General features: G+C 60.9%; 1 protein-coding gene across 1 annotated transcript; it reads left to right on the forward strand.

Moving 5' to 3' along the window:
- The first annotated feature begins 742 nt into the window (after positions 1-742).
- Positions 743-15,882, forward strand: ADAM8 (ADAM metallopeptidase domain 8). The gene is made up of 21 exons (XM_063406181.1): positions 743-869; positions 1,969-2,066; positions 5,274-5,350; positions 5,547-5,625; positions 5,718-5,794; positions 6,943-7,129; positions 7,488-7,553; positions 7,651-7,719; positions 8,258-8,427; positions 8,515-8,596; positions 10,462-10,610; positions 11,400-11,577; positions 12,822-12,911; positions 13,124-13,319; positions 13,460-13,559; positions 13,636-13,822; positions 13,910-13,987; positions 14,066-14,150; positions 14,260-14,374; positions 14,453-14,654; positions 14,799-15,882. Exons 1-21 carry the CDS (start codon positions 809-811, stop codon positions 14,952-14,954), a joined length of 2,502 nt encoding a protein of 833 aa, XP_063262251.1. The 5' UTR covers positions 743-808; the 3' UTR covers positions 14,955-15,882.
- The last annotated feature ends 1,780 nt before the right edge of the window (positions 15,883-17,662 follow it).

Here is a 17,662-nt window from a genome sequence, read left to right on the forward strand (position 1 = left end):
CCCAGTGCCCCGGGTCCCCTGCAGAGCGACAGGACATGTCCCACGAGGCCAGGGACCACCTTCGTGCTGCTTGGCCTCCCCCCAGGGCCACACACACAGTCCCCAGTGCCACTTGGAGCATCCCCCCACCCCAATGTCCCGTGGGCAGCCTCCACTGCCCCACTGATCCAGCCCCCCTGTGCCCCATGGACCCTCCCCAAAGCCTCACAGACAGCCACGACACCCCACAGACCGCTCCCACATACCCATGGACAGCCCCAAATGTCCCACAGACACCCACTGGTGTCCCGTGAACCTTCCCTGATGCCCCAGTGCCACAGGGATTGTCCCCTGATGCTCCGTGACCCCCGCCCAACACTCCACAGACCCTCCAGGTGCCCCTGTGTGCCCTTCCCAATTCCCCATGGACCCCCGTGACTGCCCGGGGACAGTCCCCAAGGGCTCCCAGAGCCCCGTGATGTCCCACACCACCCTCCCCGCGATGCTCCGTGGACAGTCCCCATTTCCCTACGGACCCCACCCGGTGCCCGTGGATCCTCCTCAGTGCCCCCGGTTCCCCGCGGACCCCCGTGGTGTCCCCTGGCCAGCCCCAGCCCCGGGGCCGCCACCCCATTCCCAGTGCGCAGTCCCACGGGGTCCCCCGTGTCCCCCCGCTGTCCCCCCGTGTCCCCCCGTGTCCCCCATCCTCCCGCCGTGGGCGGCCCGTCCCGCCCGCCCCGCCCCGTCCCGTCCGCGGCTCCGGGTGACTCACGGCAGGCGGGGGCTGCTGGCGGCGCGGCGAGCGGGGGCACGGCGGGACCTCCGAGCCATGGCCCCGCCGCTCCTGCTGCCGCTGCTGCCGCTGCTGCCGCTGCTGCTGCGGGCCCGCGGTGAGCCCGGGGCCCCGGGACGGGGCGGGCGGGGAGTTTGGGGGGCGTGCGGCGGGACCGCGGCTCGGGGCAGGGATGGAGGCACCGGGATGCGGGCTCCGCGGGATGGGGATGCTTTCCCCTCGCGGCTTTCGGGGCGAGGGGCCGGGACGCAGCTCTGCTCTCGCCACCTGATGGGGAGGATGGAAGGGATGGAGAAGAGCCCGGGGCCAGGCTCGCTCCCACGGGAATGGTGCCGGGCCGTGCGGGCACCTCGGGAAGGAGACAGGAGGGTCACACGCGGTTGCCCGCGGCGAGCCGGGGGTCTCCCGGCACTCAGCCGGTGAGGTCGCCCGTGGCTCAGCCGGCTCCCAGCCGTGGGCACCCCAGACCGAGCACAAACCCGTCCGAACGCGGCGTTCGGGGCTCCCGGGAAAAGCGAAGGGTTTATGGCAGAAATTCTCCGTTCCGACATCCAAGGAAGGCTGGGAGGGGGCTGAGCCACACAGGCACCAGCCGCTCTCCCAAACAGCCCCCACAGCCGCCAGACGCCGAGTCACACGCGGTGGCATCACCATGGGGAGCTGGAAAACCTGTCTCTATTGCCGCGCCAGGGGCTCGGCGGGGCTTGCGAGCCCCAAAGGGACCTGGTCGCTCTCAGGCGATGCTGAGCGCTCCGTGGGCGCCGGGCTGGGGGTCTGCAGCTCCCTGGAGCCCGCCAGGGAGCTGCGTTCCCAGCAGCTATTTCAGGACTTCGGGCTCATCCCTGCACCTTCAGCTTGGCTGCTCTCGTTGCTCCGTGGCTCCAGACCCGAGGGAGCGGCGTGAAGCGGTGTCGGACGGGGAGGGGAGGGTTTGGGTTGGAGATCAGGGAAAGGTTCTTTCCCCAGAGGGTGCTGGCACTGCCCAGGCTCTCAGAGAATGGGCACGGCCCCGAGGCTGCCAGAGCTCCAGGAGTGCTTGGACAGCGCTGCCAGGGGTGCTCAGGGTGAGGTTGTTGGGGTGTCTGTGCAAGGACAGGAGCCGGATCAGTGATCCCTGTGGGACCCTTCTATCTCGGGATATTCTGTGACTCGGTTATTCCCGGGCATGTGTCTCAAAGCCCCTCGGCTTTTCCCAGGGCTGGAGGAGCAGCTCCCGCACGTCGAGAGGTTCGAGACGGTGCTGCCGCGGGAGCTGCCGCTGCCCCGGGGGAAGAGGGACCTCTCCGCGCCTCCGGTGAGTCACAGCTCGGCACAGCCTCGCTGCTTTCCAGGGAATCTGGCCGGGGGGTTGCGGTCAGCAGGGATCCTGTCCCACCACCAGGCTCAGAGCTGGACCCCTTGACCAACCATGTGTCCAGACCCCCTCAGCCCTGCACCAAAAGAGCGACATGCCGCCCATTTCCTTGCCTTGCTCCCACCCCAGAGGATGGGGATGCTGAAGCAGTTGATCAGATCAGCTTTTCTGGGCTGGTTTGGGTCTAATTAGGACCTGCAGACAGCGGGGTGCACTCCTGGAGGGAGGGGCTGCTTTCTCCAGTGCTTTCTTTGGAGACACGACCCAGCGGTGCCACCTCTTGCAGCCTTGCCGTGATCTTGTGACATCTGGTCTCTCCTTAAGGAGGGGTTTGCGAAGCCTCGTGGAGCTGTAAGCACTTTTCTTGCTGTGTCTGCTGAAGTTGGGGCTTTTTTTGTCCTCTGGGACAGAGAAATAAGAATCAGAAAGTTGCAGAAATCCACATGAAAGCAAGCCAGTGCTGTTTTTCTTGGGAAACCTGGCAATTTGGGGGAAGGAATGGGGTTTGAGTCAGGGGTTTGGAGTGCTTGATGTCGCCGTCCGTAGGATGCCTTGACCTCAAAGACACTTTCCTCATTGCCTTGCAGTGAAATTCAGCCTTTTTTTTTTTTTCTTGACTCCTTTTCTAGACCCAAAAAGTGCTGATTTTAGCGCCTGGGGGGCTGGAGGGACGGGGGACACGAATTCCCTAGCGCCACACAGCACGTTCCTCCGTGATTCAAACCCTTCCTGATAAGCTTGCTTCACAAACACTCCCCAAAAGCATCTGCTTCCCCTGCTCTAGAAACCTAAACTTGTCCACGAGATAAACATTCCCCGGGCTATTTAGAGACGCCATCTGTGCCGGGTGCGCGCCGGGCGGCTCCGCACCGATCCCCCGAGAGGGGAGCTCAGCACCTCGGGATCCCTCTGGAGAAGGCAGCTGCCATGCTGGGACTGCCACGGGCACTGTCTGATGGGTGGCACCTGGATTTGGCCCTGGCTTGGGTGGTCCTTAGACATCCCAAACCTGCCTTGTTGAGAGTAGGAAGTCTCCTGCTTTCCAAGCCAGTTTTTTCCCTCTTGGACAGAGGTTAGGTTTGCTCTCCTGGTGATCTGGGTGGGGAAGAAGCTCTCAGCAGGGTTTGATCACCACCAAGGCCCTCTGAGACAGAGGTGGATGTTCTCCATGCTGGCTCCTCCTGTAGCCAGGATGGGCACAGGCCACCAGGAGCTTTTCTGGTTCTGGTTCTGGGGTCGGAGTGACCAGGACACGTGGGACTGGTCCAGCAGGGCCACCTGCCAGCTGAGGGTTGAAGCAGTCTAGCTACCCCCTGGCTTTGACAAATGCAACAGTTCATCCTTGCAGACAGGAAGGACCAGGATCCATCCCTGCAGACAGGAAGGATCAGGACCCATCCCTGGATAGATGAACCCAAAAGTTCATCCCTGCAGACAGGGTGGAGCCGTGGGTCCTGCAGCACAGGATCTCCTGGTGCCAGCCTTCCCACCAGCACGGCAGGGAGAGTGGCAGCCCTGGGTTCTTCATGGAAAGGGGTCTGGAGCAGTGAGCCCCACCCCTACTGCAAGGCCTGTTGCCTCTTCCCACACAGGGAACAAACACCCTGAGCTCGGGTGGGATGGGACATCCCATCCCCATCCTCTGCAGGCTCCCTGGGTCTCTTACTGAGACCAGCTGGAAGAACTCCCTCCTCTCCCTGTGCTCTGCTTGTGGCTCTGCTGTGCTGGCTCAGCACGGCCACGGGGCTCCCAGGGCTGCTCCCAAAGCCTTCCCATCTGGAGCCCTTGCACAGCCCATGCTAATGAGCAGGGGGGTGACTCACAGAAGCTTTATCAGGACTTTTTATTTTAAACTTGCCCTGCGGTCATCTCCAAGAGACGCTCCTTGGCCCAGCACCCCCTTCCAAGTGCTTTCCTGCCATTCCTTAAGACCTCTTCTGGCCTTGGCGTTGCCAACAATAACAAAGGATGGCTTTGTTGGCGGGCAGGGGTCAGGACAGGCAGGAGACGCTGTTCATAAGAGAAGAATGTTCCAGGACCCGGGAATGCTGGCATGCTGGCCTGGAATTGCAAACCAGGGAGAATGGGGGCAACTGAGTGACGGGCAAAGCTTCTCACCTGGCCCCGCCGGCACTGAGTCAGCAGGGCCTCCTGCTCAGCCCGGCTCCTTGCAGGGTGCGATCACCCCCTTGGGGATGCTGAGCCACGGTGTGACAGCCGGTGCCGTCATCCTCCCCAGGGAGAGGCAGCACACCTCATCCCCGAGGAATGCTGGCCCCATGGGAAAGGTTTACTTTGCCTCTCCTCAGCTCCCTCCACACCTGGATTCTGCAAGGGCTGAGGATGTGCCCTCAGGAGAGGTGGGTGTGCCCTCAGGAGAGGTGGATGTGCCCTCAGGAGAGGTGGATGTGCCCTCAGGAGACATCTCAGGTCCCTCTGGCAGGGGCACAGCCTGACACAGGACCGTGACCCTTTCCCAGTGACCCCAGTGGGATGGGGCCTCTGGAGATGGAGATCACAAGGCAGCCCAGAGGGAAACCCTTTTCCTGTAGGAACATCTGCATCCTGAGGGTTCAGGGCTCAGCTGGCTGAGCCACAGCCAGCCTGGCTCCCTCCCACCAGCAAAGGGGATCTGGGACAGGGTGATACTAAAACCTCTGAGAGGCTGAGAGCCAAGGGAGGGCCGTTCCCCAAACGTGAGGTGGCGCGTTAGATCAGTCAGGGAGGAAGAAGCCTCTGCTGATAAAAACCACAGGGATTTTGCAGTTCAGCCGGTGAGTAAGTGCTGAACTCAGACCCCAAAAAAGGAGCTCTGTGACTGATGAGTAGCAAACCTCAGTCCCTGGCAGGGCCATCTGCAGCCATGTGTCAGACACGGGAAACCAGACTCTGCTGACTCCGTCTCCTTGCGGGTGACCTGTTCCTCATGTCAGGATGTGATGGGGGTTTGCATTATTGCCCACACGCTTTCTTCCTGCTCTTCTGATTTCCTGTGTCTTTGCTGGATGCCTGCAGGGAGAGAGGCCATGCTCCTGTCCCTCAGCAGGGCACACACAGACCCTGTCCCCTTTCTGGGCAACCGAGGGGGACAAGGGGTGCGGCTCTGGCTCCTGCTGACACCTCTGATGGCTCCTCTCCTTCCTGCAGGGCACCTACCCAGACCATGTCCTCTACAGCGTCCGTGCCGAGGGCAGGGAATACCTCCTGTGGCTGGAGAAGAACAGGTGAGAGCAGCTGGGCACGGTGGGGTGGCCTGAGGGGGGTTTACATCCCACCCCTGCCGTGAGCATCCCTTCTCCAAGGCCTGGTGTCACAGTGACCTCAGCCTCACTCCGCTTTCCTCCCTCCTTGCCAAACCCTCCTGGGCAGCCACTGCCCCCAAAGCGGGGCGGCTGCTGACGGCCCTTCCCCGCTCCGCAGGGCCCTGCTGGGGCAGCACTACACCGAGACTCACTACGCGGCCGACGGCTCCCGGGTCACGGAGAAGCCGGACACCCAGGTACGGGCTGGCTGCGGGGGAGCAGCTCTCCCACCCCCGAGGGGCCCTCGGCGCTGGAGCAGCCCCCAGACCTCCTCCCCCTCTCCCGGCAGGATCACTGCTTCTACCAGGGCGGCGTTCGGGGACACCCCGGCTCGGCAGTGAGCATCAGCACCTGCGGCGGGCTCAGGTAGGGCCGCGGCTCCCTGGAGCCCTGCTCGGGGCTGGGGGACACGTCCTGCCTCGGCACAGGCCGCGGTGAGAGGAGTGAGTGACCGGTGAGCCGGAGTGACCGAGCCCCGGTGAGCCGCAGTGAGCCAGCCCCGGTGTGCCGGTGTGACCCAGCCCCCGTGTGCCGGTGTGACCGAGCCCCGGTGTGCCGGAGTGACCGAGCCCCGGTGTGCCGGAGTGACCGAGCCCCGGTGAGCCGGAGTGAGCCAGCCCCGGTGTGCCGGTGTGACCCAGCCCTCGTGTGCCGGTGTGACCGAGCCCCGGTGTGCCGGAGTGAGCCAGCCCCGGTGTGCCGGAGTGAGCCAGCCCCGGTGTGCCGGTGTGACCGAGCCCCCGTGTGCCGGAGTGACCGAGCCCCGGTGAGCCGCAGTGACCGAGCCCCGGTGTGCTGGAGTGAGCCAGCCCCGGTGTGCCGGTGTGACCCAGCCCCGGTGTGCCGGTGGGACCGAGCGCCGGTGTGCTGGAGTGACCCAGCCCCGGTGTGCTGGAGTGAGCCAGCCCCGGTGTGCCGGTGGGACCGAGCGCCGGTGAGCCGCAGTGACCGAGCCCCGGCCGTGCGGATGGAGGGAGAGCTGCGCTCCCGCTGCGGAAGGAAAGATGACATTCCTCTTCCTGCTGGAGGTGCTGACCCCGGCTGGGTGCCGGGCAGGAAGGGCGCACGGCGCTTTCGTGGGGCTGACTCACTGCAGTGGGGCAAGAGTGGAGCCCTGACACCGCAGGAGCTCCGGGCAGGAGCGCCCTCGCTGGCTCCGTCCTTACTGGATGAGCCGCTGAGCCCCAGGACATTCCTGCTGCCAAAAGAGCAGGACACTCCCTGTGCTGCGGGGGTCACAGCTCGTCCCCTCCCAGCCAGCAGCCAGTTTGGCGGCGGTGTTTATATGGAATCCCAGAACAGTTTGGGATGGAAGGGACCTTAAAGCCCATGAAGTGCCACCCCATGCCATGGGCAGGGACAACCTCCACTAGACCGGGTTGCTCCAGCCTGGCCTTTTGCGCTTCCAGGGATGGGGCACACCTCACAGGCACTTCCAGGGCTGTGTGTAGGGTCTGTCCGCGCCCTGCCCGTCTCTCCAGCCTGACTCCTGCCCTCTGTCTCTCTCTCCCCAGTGGGTTTTTCCGGGTGAATGAGACCACCTTCCTGCTGGAGCCGCTGGAGGGGGCGGTGGCGGGCCGGCACGCAGTGTACCGAGCCGCTCACCTGCGGGGGAAGCGCGGCACCTGCCGGGAGCCCGCGGCCAGCCTGGAGTACGACCGCGAGCCCCAGATCCCTGCAGCCATGAAGCTCTACCGCTGGGTAGGGATTGCATCGCTGCTCCTCCCCGAGCCGCGGTCCTGGGAGGTGCCGGGGAGGATGGGGCAGCTCCGTGCCTCTCCCACGAGCTGCTGGATGGGTGCACCAACTCCTGGTGGGATAACTCCAGGAGCATCCTCCCCCTCCATGGGCTCTGTGATGCCTGCAGAGCCTGTGGTGTTATCCCAGCTTGGGTTTTCCAGCACGCAGGTCTGAAACCCAGCAAAACAACATCCCAGAGCAGAGCTAGGAGACCTGCTAACCTTGGAAGGTCCTCTAGGATCCGACACATCCCATGGGAGGGTCAGCTGCCCGGCTTTGGTGAGCTGCAGGCTGAACCCCGCTTCCTCTTCCCTTTCAGAAATCAGGTCCCGTACAGAAAGGTCCCCGGTATGTGGAGCTGGTGCTGGTGGCAGACAACCAGGAGGTAAAGCGGGGAGAAGGGGTGCCTGTGGGTTTGCTGTCACGCCCTGCAGTGAGGAGCACAAAGCCACCCTGGAAATCTCTCCGTGTCCTTCCCACAGTTCAGGAAGCACAAGGACCTCCGCACCGTGCAGAACCGCATGAAGGAGATCGTGAACCACGTGGACAAGGTGAGCCCAGGGCTCTGCACCTGCCCTCCCAGCTCCAGTGGGGGCACGGGGGAGGTGGCAGAGAGGTTGGCACGGGTGGGGTGGTGGAGCTGGAGCCAATCTCAGGCCCACAGGGGGCTGCTGCATCCCTTGGCCAACTGCATGTGCAGTGTGGACATGATGAGTGGCTCAGCTCTGTCCATAAGGGAAGGGAAATTTTGTTCTGTCACCCCTGGGAGCACATCCCGGGGTCAATCCCAGGCTGGAGAGGCTGCTAATAAAGGGAGGGATGCACTGGACCGTGCTGGGTTTCCTGATGGCTTTGCTTCAGCCTCACTTGTTGATTAGCAGTGTGGGAGCAGCATCCCAGCCTTCACCAGCTAAGAGGGAGCCCAGAGTTTTGGGGGGAAATCCTGTCTCTGTGGTCCCCTGGTGTTATTTACTGAGGGTGACAGCACTGCCCAGTGAGGAGCGCCCTGGGTTCCCCGGGGCAGGTGGCGCCTCCCCTGTGCAGCTGCAGCCCAAATCCAGGCTCTCTCTGGGCCGTGTCCCGCCCCAGCTGTACCAGCCCCTCCGCCTGCGGGTGGCCTTGATCGGCCTGGAGGTGTGGAACCACCGGGACAAAATCACCGTCAGCCCCAACCCCGAGGTGACGCTGGACAACTTCCTGCACTGGCGGGAGTCGGAGCTGCTGCGCAGGAAGCCCCACGACAACGCCCAGCTGATCACGTAAGGACGGGGGGCCAGCACCTTGTCACCCTCCCAGCCCTGCCACCCCCCAGGGCACGGGGCCACGGTGGCATCTCCATCCCACAGGGGCGTCGACTTCCACGGCAACACCGTGGGGCTGGCCAAGAAGCTGGTGATGTGCACCAGGGACTCGGGAGGCGTCAACCAGGTGGGTGCCGTGCCCTGCCCTCCCTGCACTGCATCTCCCAGAGCCACTCCCTGCCCCACCAGTCCCCAGCTTCCCCCTCGGCAGCCCTAAGGCTGGATTTGGTCCCTGGCATCTCCAGGGATTTTAAGAGAGATGGGACCACTGGGGGATGTCTTAAAGCATGATTTATTGCCTCAGTCTCCTGAAGGGTGAGAACGCCTTCACCTTGTATGCCAGGAGTTCATGGTCAGTGGCCACAAGGGGGTTTAAAGGTTTATTAGCCAGTAATCTGCTGCCACACAGATTAACTTTCACACCCACAGCTAATCAAACTCTATCACACGTCCTGCTGCAACACGGACAATTTTATCTAATCATACAGTGATACACAATCCTACAGAATTACTACATCTCAAAACTTCTTATTACCTTGATAACTCATTCTATATCCTTATTTTAAAACCTTAAAACTCATTTCTGAAAAAAAAAGAGAACCAAACCTTTTGAAAAAACCTTTTGAAAAAACCTTTAGCTCATTTTCAGGCAAAACAATGGTTGTCACAAGAATAGGTGCTCTGGGTAAAATGCCTCCCACCCTCCAGTGCTGACTGCTCCCTCTTGTCCCTGTTTTTATGTCACCTGCAACCCTGATAAAAATGAATTCTGTCCAGCCCTTGAGGTCAGATTAAGATGTTACACTGAAACACATCTCCATTTATACAGAAACACAAAATCATGTGCACTTGCAGTGCATCCCAAAATGTTATTCTCCACTACCTAGATTAATATGTTTCTGCTTAAACTACAAATCCACATTCCTGTTTATGGTCTCTAAATTTGGAAGCTTTTTCCAAGGCCTCAAATCAAACCCTGTATCCTCTGCTGTTATTTGGGCCTGCATGCACGAAGTTTTGAGAATTTTCTGTGCCGTGAATTCCCACATGGCCCCTCCAAGTGACTGATCCCCAGAGAAGTGCTGGGATTGTGGATGCCCAGCTGGGTTCCCATGTTCCCTTTGGTACATTTGGAAAGCCTCCCAGAGAAGCTCCATGGACACAGGAGCTGGGATTTTAGGAGGTTCTCAGGTGGCAGGGACTGGCTGTGCTCCTCATCCCTCCCCAGGAGCAGGAGAGGTTGGCTGTGGGATCTGTGGCCTCCCAGACCCACCACAAAACAGCGTTTTTGGGGCAGCCACTCTGTCTAATCTCACTGACAGCCCTGAGGCACCAATCTGGGGGTCTTGAGGGGCCATGGGACCACGTCCAGCTCATGTCTTCCCTATCCTGGGCATGGCAGTGTGAGGAGAACCTTGCAGAGCCCCACCAGCCCTGTGGGGAAGCCACAGGGGGATTGAACCCACACTGTGATAAAATCTTCACGTGGCCAGAATGGAATAAGCTACGTGGAGATTTATCAAGTCTGAGGGTTGGCCTGCAACTGCCCAGAGGGGCTTAATAATAGCAAGACAACTTCTCCGGATGTGCTTTGTAAAACAGAAGGTTTTAATAATGACAAAAACAACAAACAGCATAGACCAAAAGAAATATAAATTGAACACAGGGAAGAGAACACACTCAGAGTGGCTAAAGCAGTGCAAAAAAGCGATTGAACCCCTCTGTGCAGTCTTTTTTGTACTTGATGGTTCAGGTAGGTTTTTGGCACCTTGCCCAATGAAACTGCCCACAGGCTTTGAGGTGCATTTCCAAAGCCCACCCAGTGCTCCTGTGCTAGCTCTGGACCAATTACAGTAAGAAGGCTGTGGAAAATTCTGGTTTAAGTTCCTCACACGTTCAAAGGCAAACTGGAGCTTTGTTCCTCGTGTAGAAGCAGCTGCTGGGGTGTGGGGGTGCACGAGAACAACGCTGCTCTCCTTGTCCCTCCCTCAGGACCACAGCGCCAACCCCATCGGCGCCGCCTCCACGCTGGCCCACGAGATGGGGCACAACCTGGGCATGTCCCACGACGAGGACGTGCCCGGCTGCCGCTGCCCCGTCCCCAAAGCTGACGGGGGCTGTGTCATGGCAGGCAGTGTTGGGTGAGTGAAGGGGGCAGGGGGCAGCCCTGGGCTGCAAACACCTGGAGGTGTCCTCTGGCAGGGTGCCCTGATGGGGGAGGGACACGGGTGAGATGCTCAGGTCTGGGTGGGCATTCCATCCCACCCTACCCCGCTGCAGGTGCCTCTGAGCCTGTGGGTGAGCCTCCAGCTTCCCCTTGGGCTCTCTGCTTGTCACTGTGGGTTTCTTGTCCTATTTTCTTCGTGCTAGAGCCAGGATTAACACATAGGAGTCACAGTTTTTGTGTTCGGACTCGGTGTTTATTAATTCCTGTCTATAGTACAGCCTCACGAGTTGTAAGCTCTAATGAACAAGGTAGAAAATGGAGCATCTCCAACTCTTTCCAAGGTCTTTTTAAGCATAAACTAACCAATAACGAGATGACACCTATACTATTTATACTTTTAACCCAATAATTGACCACCCAAGGTCCTCAGTGCAGACCTTTTTCACCCAATTAGAAAAAATCCACCCAAAACCAAGAAGGTGAAGAAGAAAGAGTTAGACAATGCCTTAAATCCTCAATATTGCCCCATATAAATTAGTATTTAGTAAAATCTTAAATTCTAAGGTTTTCACCCTGTGAAATCACACAGTACTATTCAAACTACACACCCACAACCCTAGTGCCATCACTCAAATTTGGGAGCCTGTTCCACAGACACAGGTCAAATGTAGTGCTCGCTTGAGGGTCGATGCCTGCACAGAAACCCTGAAATTCTGAGCCTCCAGGGTTCTGACAGATGACCCCCCTGTTCTGTGCCCCCCAGGCTGGTTTACCCCAAGCTCTTCAGCCGCTGCAGTGAGCAGGACATGTGGCAGTTCCTGGGGGACCCGCGGACCAGCTGCCTGCGGAACGCGCCGCGCGCGGACGAGCTGTACGGGGGCCCCGTGTGCGGGAACCAGTTCGTGGAGCGGGGAGAGCAGTGCGACTGCGGCACGCCCCAGGTAGGGCTCGGGGGGTTATCCCCTTTTCTGACCCACAGATGGGCTACTGAGAGGAGTTTTAAAAACCTTTATTCCATTTTCAGTGAAGGGTGACACAATGCAGGTGTTACAATTCACGCCATCACAATCAGAAGGCGACTATTTCCTAATTACATTATAAACATTTCTTGGCCTATCAGCTTTTACCACACCATGATGTTGTGGTAAAATAATAATTTAAAATTAAATTTTTATTTAATTTAATAATTTGCTTTAAAGTAATAATTTAAAGCCAATTATTTAAAATTACCCCTCGTGGGTCCTGCTACAATGCATCTTTTTGCTTTGTATTGTAGCTTTTTAGCCACGATAGCTCTATTTCTCTAAAGTGTCTAGTCTTGTTTGCAAGGCCATCATTTGAATCTTGTTTCCAGCTCCATTTCTCTCTCAACAATATTTGTCCTGTTCCATGGCATTTCTAAGACAGCATTTCTTATCTCAAAGTTTGCATGAAGATACACACTATGTGAGCCTTCTGTCAGGCTTTAAGAATTCCATACAAATCCATTCGTAGGGAATGGATTTGTAGGGAATCCATTTGGGATGGAGCACAGGGTGCTCCCCAAAGGGCTGGGAAGGAGGCTGGGTAGCAGGGACCTGAGCTCTGTCCAGCAGACTCTCCTCTTGTGCCAAAAAATAACCGGTGGGGGATATTCATGTGTGCCCCCCTTCGTGTACCTGGCTGGGATTTTAGCCTGGGAAAGATGGATGTGTCCTCCAAAGAGGTGACCCAGGAGGGGACATCGAGGCGTGTTGTTCTTTCAGGAGCTGTGCTCAGCTCTTCCTCATCTCTACCAGCACATCACGGGGGTGGGGAAGGAATTGAGACAGACAGGCAGTGCCTCTGGGATAAATCCCTGGTCACAGCCCTGTGCTGGGACCTGAAGGAATGTTCCCCTGATCCAGGGAGCACAGAAATCCTCACTTTTTCTCTTTCCTGAAGATGTGCAAAGGGGCTCAGCTAAGGTTCCGTCTTCTGAAAAAAACCTTTCTGGTCCTTTGGTTTGGTGTTGGTAATGGGGATAAAGAGGCAGCAGGAATGGTCCCCACCTGGGGTGCTGTGGTGGTTTTGGCCCGTGGTTCAGCCCACGGCAGCCACCCTGCTATGGGCACCTGGTGACACGGCAACCCGGTCCCCTCAGAAAGGAAGGAAAGGGTCCTTCAGGGGGCTGCCAGGAGGGTTTCAGTCCATCCCTGTCTCGCAGGAGTGCTCGGACCGCTGCTGCAATGCCACCACGTGCCAGCTGAGAGAGGGAGCCGAGTGTGCCCGAGGGGAATGCTGCCAGGACTGCAAGGTACTGCCCTCCCAGGGGAGCAGCTCGGCAGGTTCTCAAGCAGGGGAAGAGCCGCTCCGAGCCCTGGAGGAGTGTCTGTGCTGTGCAGTAGCTCAGCCGGCAGCAGTGTCAGCGTCTGCATCCACGGGGCGCTGGGAGGCGTTTCCCAGAGCAGGTTCTCTGTGCTGAAGCGAGAGCCTGCGGGCAGTGCCGACTCCCCGTTCTCCGCGCAGGTGAAGGCTGCAGGTGCGCTCTGCCGGCCCAGCAAGAACGACTGCGACCTCGCCGAGCACTGCAGCGGCCTCAGCTCCGAGTGCCCGGAGGACGTGTTCCAGGAGAACGGCGTCTCCTGCCAGCACGGCAGCGGCTACTGCTACAACGGGGCCTGCCCTTCGCACGGAGAGCAGTGCCGGGCGCTCTGGGGCGCAGGTAGGGCGCCCTCCCTGCCCGTCCTCCTTCCCCGCCGGCTGCGGGATGTGCCTCGGGTCCCTTCCCACATCCCGAGCCGCGGCGCTGCCGATCCAAGAGCGGCCTCCGGCTCCGTGTGACCTTTCCCGTGTGTCCCGCAGAGGCGCAGGTGGCTCCTGACGTCTGCTTCAAGCACAACAGCGAGCAGCACGTCCACCTGCACTGCCTCACCGAGTACGGGAAGCAGCCCTGCAGCCCCAAGTAAGGCCGGCGGGTGCGGGGCCGTGTCCCAGGGGCAGCCCCCGCCCGCCGGCGCTCACGGCTGCGTGTCCCGCAGGGATGTCAAGTGCGGCACGCTGCTGTGCCTGAGCGACAACACCCAGCCCATCCTCGGCAGCGGCTACTACTCCTTCGGCTACTACTTCGGCCGCTTCAAGTGCAAGGCGGTGATCGCGGGCGGCGACGCCGGCGAGGCGGCCGAGCTGCGGCTGGTGCCCACGGGCGCCAAGTGCGGCGAGGAGATGGTGAGAGCCGTGCCGGGGCCGTGCCGGGCCGGGGTGGGGTGAGCGCCGGCCCCGGGGCAGCCTCAGAGCCCCCGTGCCTGCCCGCAGGTCTGCTACGCCGGGCGCTGCCAGAACCTCCTGGTCTACGGCGACAAGAACTGCTCGGCCAAGTGCAACAACCACGGGGTACGCGGTGGGGTCCCCCCGTCCCGGGGCTGCTGCGGGGCACGGCCGCCGCCCTGACGCTGTCCCCCCTCCTCGCAGGTGTGCAACCACAGGCGGGAATGTCACTGCGACCCCGGCTGGGCAGCGCCCTACTGCGAGCAGGAGATTTCGGGGATAGCCACAGGTACGGTCCCCTCGCCCCGACGCGCGTCCCGAGGAGGGGGCTCGGGGAGGGGCTGGCAGCGGCCGGGCGGTGCCGCTCGGTCCCCAAGCGCCCGCGTTGTTCCCCGCAGGGAGCGGCAGCGTGGTGCTGGCGGCGGCGGTGGCCGTGCTGGCCCTGGCCGGCGTCGGGCTGGGCGGCGGCGTGGTGCTCCTCCGAGCCCGGGCGGCGCGGCGCTCCCACAAAGGGTAATTCCCGTCTCCGCTGCTCGGGGCTGAGCTCCAGGGGTGCCCGGAGCAGCCCCACAGTGTCGCTGTGTCCCACAGGAGCTGCGGCGGGGCGCCCTCCGGCCTCGCCAACCCGCTGTTCCAGGAGGGCGGCCGGACGCGGCCGGGCCGCCGCCAGCTGTCCCGCGGGGACATCGGCCAGCCCCGCCTGCTCAGCAGCACGGCCGGGGCCCGGCCACACAGCCCTGTGCTCGCCCCGCACCCCGCGGCACCCCGGCCCCCTCCGGGGTGGCCCCCGCAGGTAAGCGCCCCTCCCGATGGCCCCAGCCCGGCCCCCGTGGGGCGGTCCGGGCCGGTGGCCTGGGGAGGCCCTTCCTCCGCTCCCTGCCCAGCTCCGGTCCCTCCGGGAGCCCGGGTGAGGCAGTCGGGTCTCTCCTCCCGCCAGGCGAAGCCGAAGCCGCCCAGCAAACCTCTCCCGGCGCTGAGGAGCAAAGCGCCGAGCCACGGCAAGGGGCCGCCGGCACCGGCCCTCCCACCGACACCCTTCCAGCGGTGTCCCCCGCCAAAGGTGGCCCTGAAGCCGCCCCCAGCCGGGAGGTGACCAAGGATGCTCCACCCGCCCCCGCGGCCGGCCGAGGAGTGGCACCGCTGGCTGGGTGGCACCGCTGCGGAGCCATCGTCTCGCTCCCACCTGTACTTGAATTGCTGGCCGGACCCTCGGCCCCTGCCCGGGGTGGGCACCAGTGTTTACAGATCCTCGAGTTGTGCCTTAATGGACTCGGCAGCCTCACGGGTGTCCCAGGGGGAGCAGTCAACAGGGACTTCCCAAGGAAACCGGGAACGGGGACAATGCCAGCTCTAGTTTGGAGGACTGCCCGCACTGGCCCAGGCTCTCCTGTGCCCTGGGAGCTGCTGCCTTCTCTCCCGACGTCCTGAATGTGTTCTGCTTCTCCTGCCCATCCTTGCTGGGCCGCACAGAGCAGCTCCTGGCATCACGGGGCAGGAAGAGCACAAATCCACAGGGACCGTGCCCAGGAACTGCCCTGGCTGGGGACATCACATGGGCCGGTCCAAGCTTGGCTTGGCCTCCCCACGGGGCTTTTATTTCTAGAGACATTCCTTGAGTTGCTTTTCAAAAGGGAATTCCCTGGGAGTCTTTTTACTGCAACCATTTATTTATGACCCCTACATGACCATTTTGAGCCACTTGCTCTAAAACCAGGCCTCCCATTTTTTGATATCCTTTAGATTCAAGGCTTTTATACCAATAAAGACTGAAGGCAGAGGTGTCACGGGGTGTGTCTGGGCAGGAGGGGACAGCGAGGTGGCAGCAGGCAGGGAGCTGTGTGGGGATCACAGAGGGGGGAAAAGGGTTGGAGCTGAACTCCCCAACCAGTGCTAGAGCCACGGGAGCCAGACTGCAGCACATTCTGCCAGCCACACGGAGCCAGGCTGCCCCAGGAGCTGCAGGATGCCTCAGGGAGTCCCCCTCATGCTCAGCACCATCCTGGCTGTGGCCAGCTGTGAGCACAGGCTCCTCACGGGGCTCCCAGGGTGGCAGTCGCTGCAGCTGAGGACACCCACACCATTCAGTGCTGCTGCAGAGGAAGAGGTAGAGGGGTCCCCCACTTGATGTGCCACCAGCCCTGGGACACGAAACCACCCCAAAAAATGGTAACAAAATAATTTTATTCTGCTTTATCAAAAGAACTTAACAGTGTGAATGTAAACCTGACGGGATGTATCGTGTTTCCTTAAGGAGATGCGCATCCAGGGGCAGACCCCTTTAGTCACAGGCCCACGCAGGCCCTGGGAGCGGAGAGAAAAGCCAGTTGAATCCCAAAACCCTGGCTGCAGCGACGTCCCTGCTCACAGCCAGGGCTCAGAGGGCAGCACAGCCACACCAGGGTGCCAAAGCCATGGCCAGCCCCTCCTGCACAGTGGGGCTGCTACAGGGAAGCAGGGAGGGGTGGAGGAGGCTGCTGCCAAAGGCACCGGGCATCACACAGGGTGCTGTAGGACCTGGGAGCATCCCCTGGGGTGCCTCAGACCACGCAGGGGGGCAGCTGATGCACACAGAGGGACACTGAGCCAGCGACAGCCACTTAAGGCAATGCACCCACCTGGACGGGGCAGGGAGGCACAGCAAGGCTCGGATCCAAAGGGAAGCAGCTCTCCCTGCATTGGCCTGCAAGGCTTTCCTGCTCCCTGCCTGGACATGTTGCTGTGATCACTGCAGGAGAGGTGTGAGCTGCCCTGTTACTGCTCCCAGCAGCTCCCCTCGTGCTCTTGTCACTTCCAGGCTGGCAGAACCTACCCTGTCCAGCCATTCCTGCTACCCAGTGTGTCCAACCCCAGCAAACAGAAGAAAATCGTGGAGACTACATCCCTGCCAGCATTCCCTCCAGCAGTGCTTCTAGCCCATAAAGCCTGCCCTCATCCCAAAATCCAACCAAAGCACGTGCAGCTGGGGTGAGCAGAGGCTGCGCCAAGCACCTGCTGCAACACTGGGGAGGTGGCAGGCCAGAGATGAGACTACACTGCTTCCTCAAAGCCCATCCCATAGGAAAACAGGGACCCTGCAAGCCAAGCAGCAATTCCAGGAGACATTTCAAACACTAGGAAACACACTGCCACCCCCTCCCTCCCCTGCTGCCCTGGCTCCTGCCAGGGCTGGGTTGGAAGAGGAGCTGGAATCCTGGAGCAGAGCAGCAGCTGAGCCTTGGGAGTTTGCAGGCAGGTGGAGGACAAGAAAGACCACCCAAAACTGCTGCAAAATCCCAGTTATGTCTTACACCCTGCAGAAGGGGCAGGGCTAACAGAACCCTGCTCTGCCCCAGCGATGGGAGGACAGGCAGGCAGGGCAGGAGCAGACCCAGCAGGAGGCACAGTGTGTCACTGAACTTCCCTGTGGAGAGACACTGCCACCGCTGGAGCCCAGCCACACGGGCTGGGGACGCAGCACTGCAAAGCCCGAGCCCATACACCTCCTCTGGGGACAGCACTAGCACAGGTAAAGCTGGTTTGGGTTGAATGTTCTCAATGGCAGAAGCTGAACACATCTGTCCCCTTGCCATGAGGCTGCAGATGGAGCCAGGGACAGGTCAACGAGTGCCTGGAGCGTCACCACCCCCAAGCCCCTCCAAGGGTGGCACAGCTGCTCCGAGGGGACAGGACAGCAGGAGGGATGCACAGGGAGAGCAGTCTGAACATGCAGCAGGCAGTGCTGGGGTGCTCCCAGCTGGAGAGCAGCATTCCAGCTCTTGCCAGCTGCCTCCCCAGCCGTTGCACCCCGGATCCTGACCGAAC

Source organism: Prinia subflava, chromosome 9, assembly GCF_021018805.1.
Source record: "Prinia subflava isolate CZ2003 ecotype Zambia chromosome 9, Cam_Psub_1.2, whole genome shotgun sequence".
In the NCBI taxonomy this organism is placed as follows: Eukaryota; Metazoa; Chordata; class Aves; order Passeriformes; family Cisticolidae; genus Prinia; species Prinia subflava.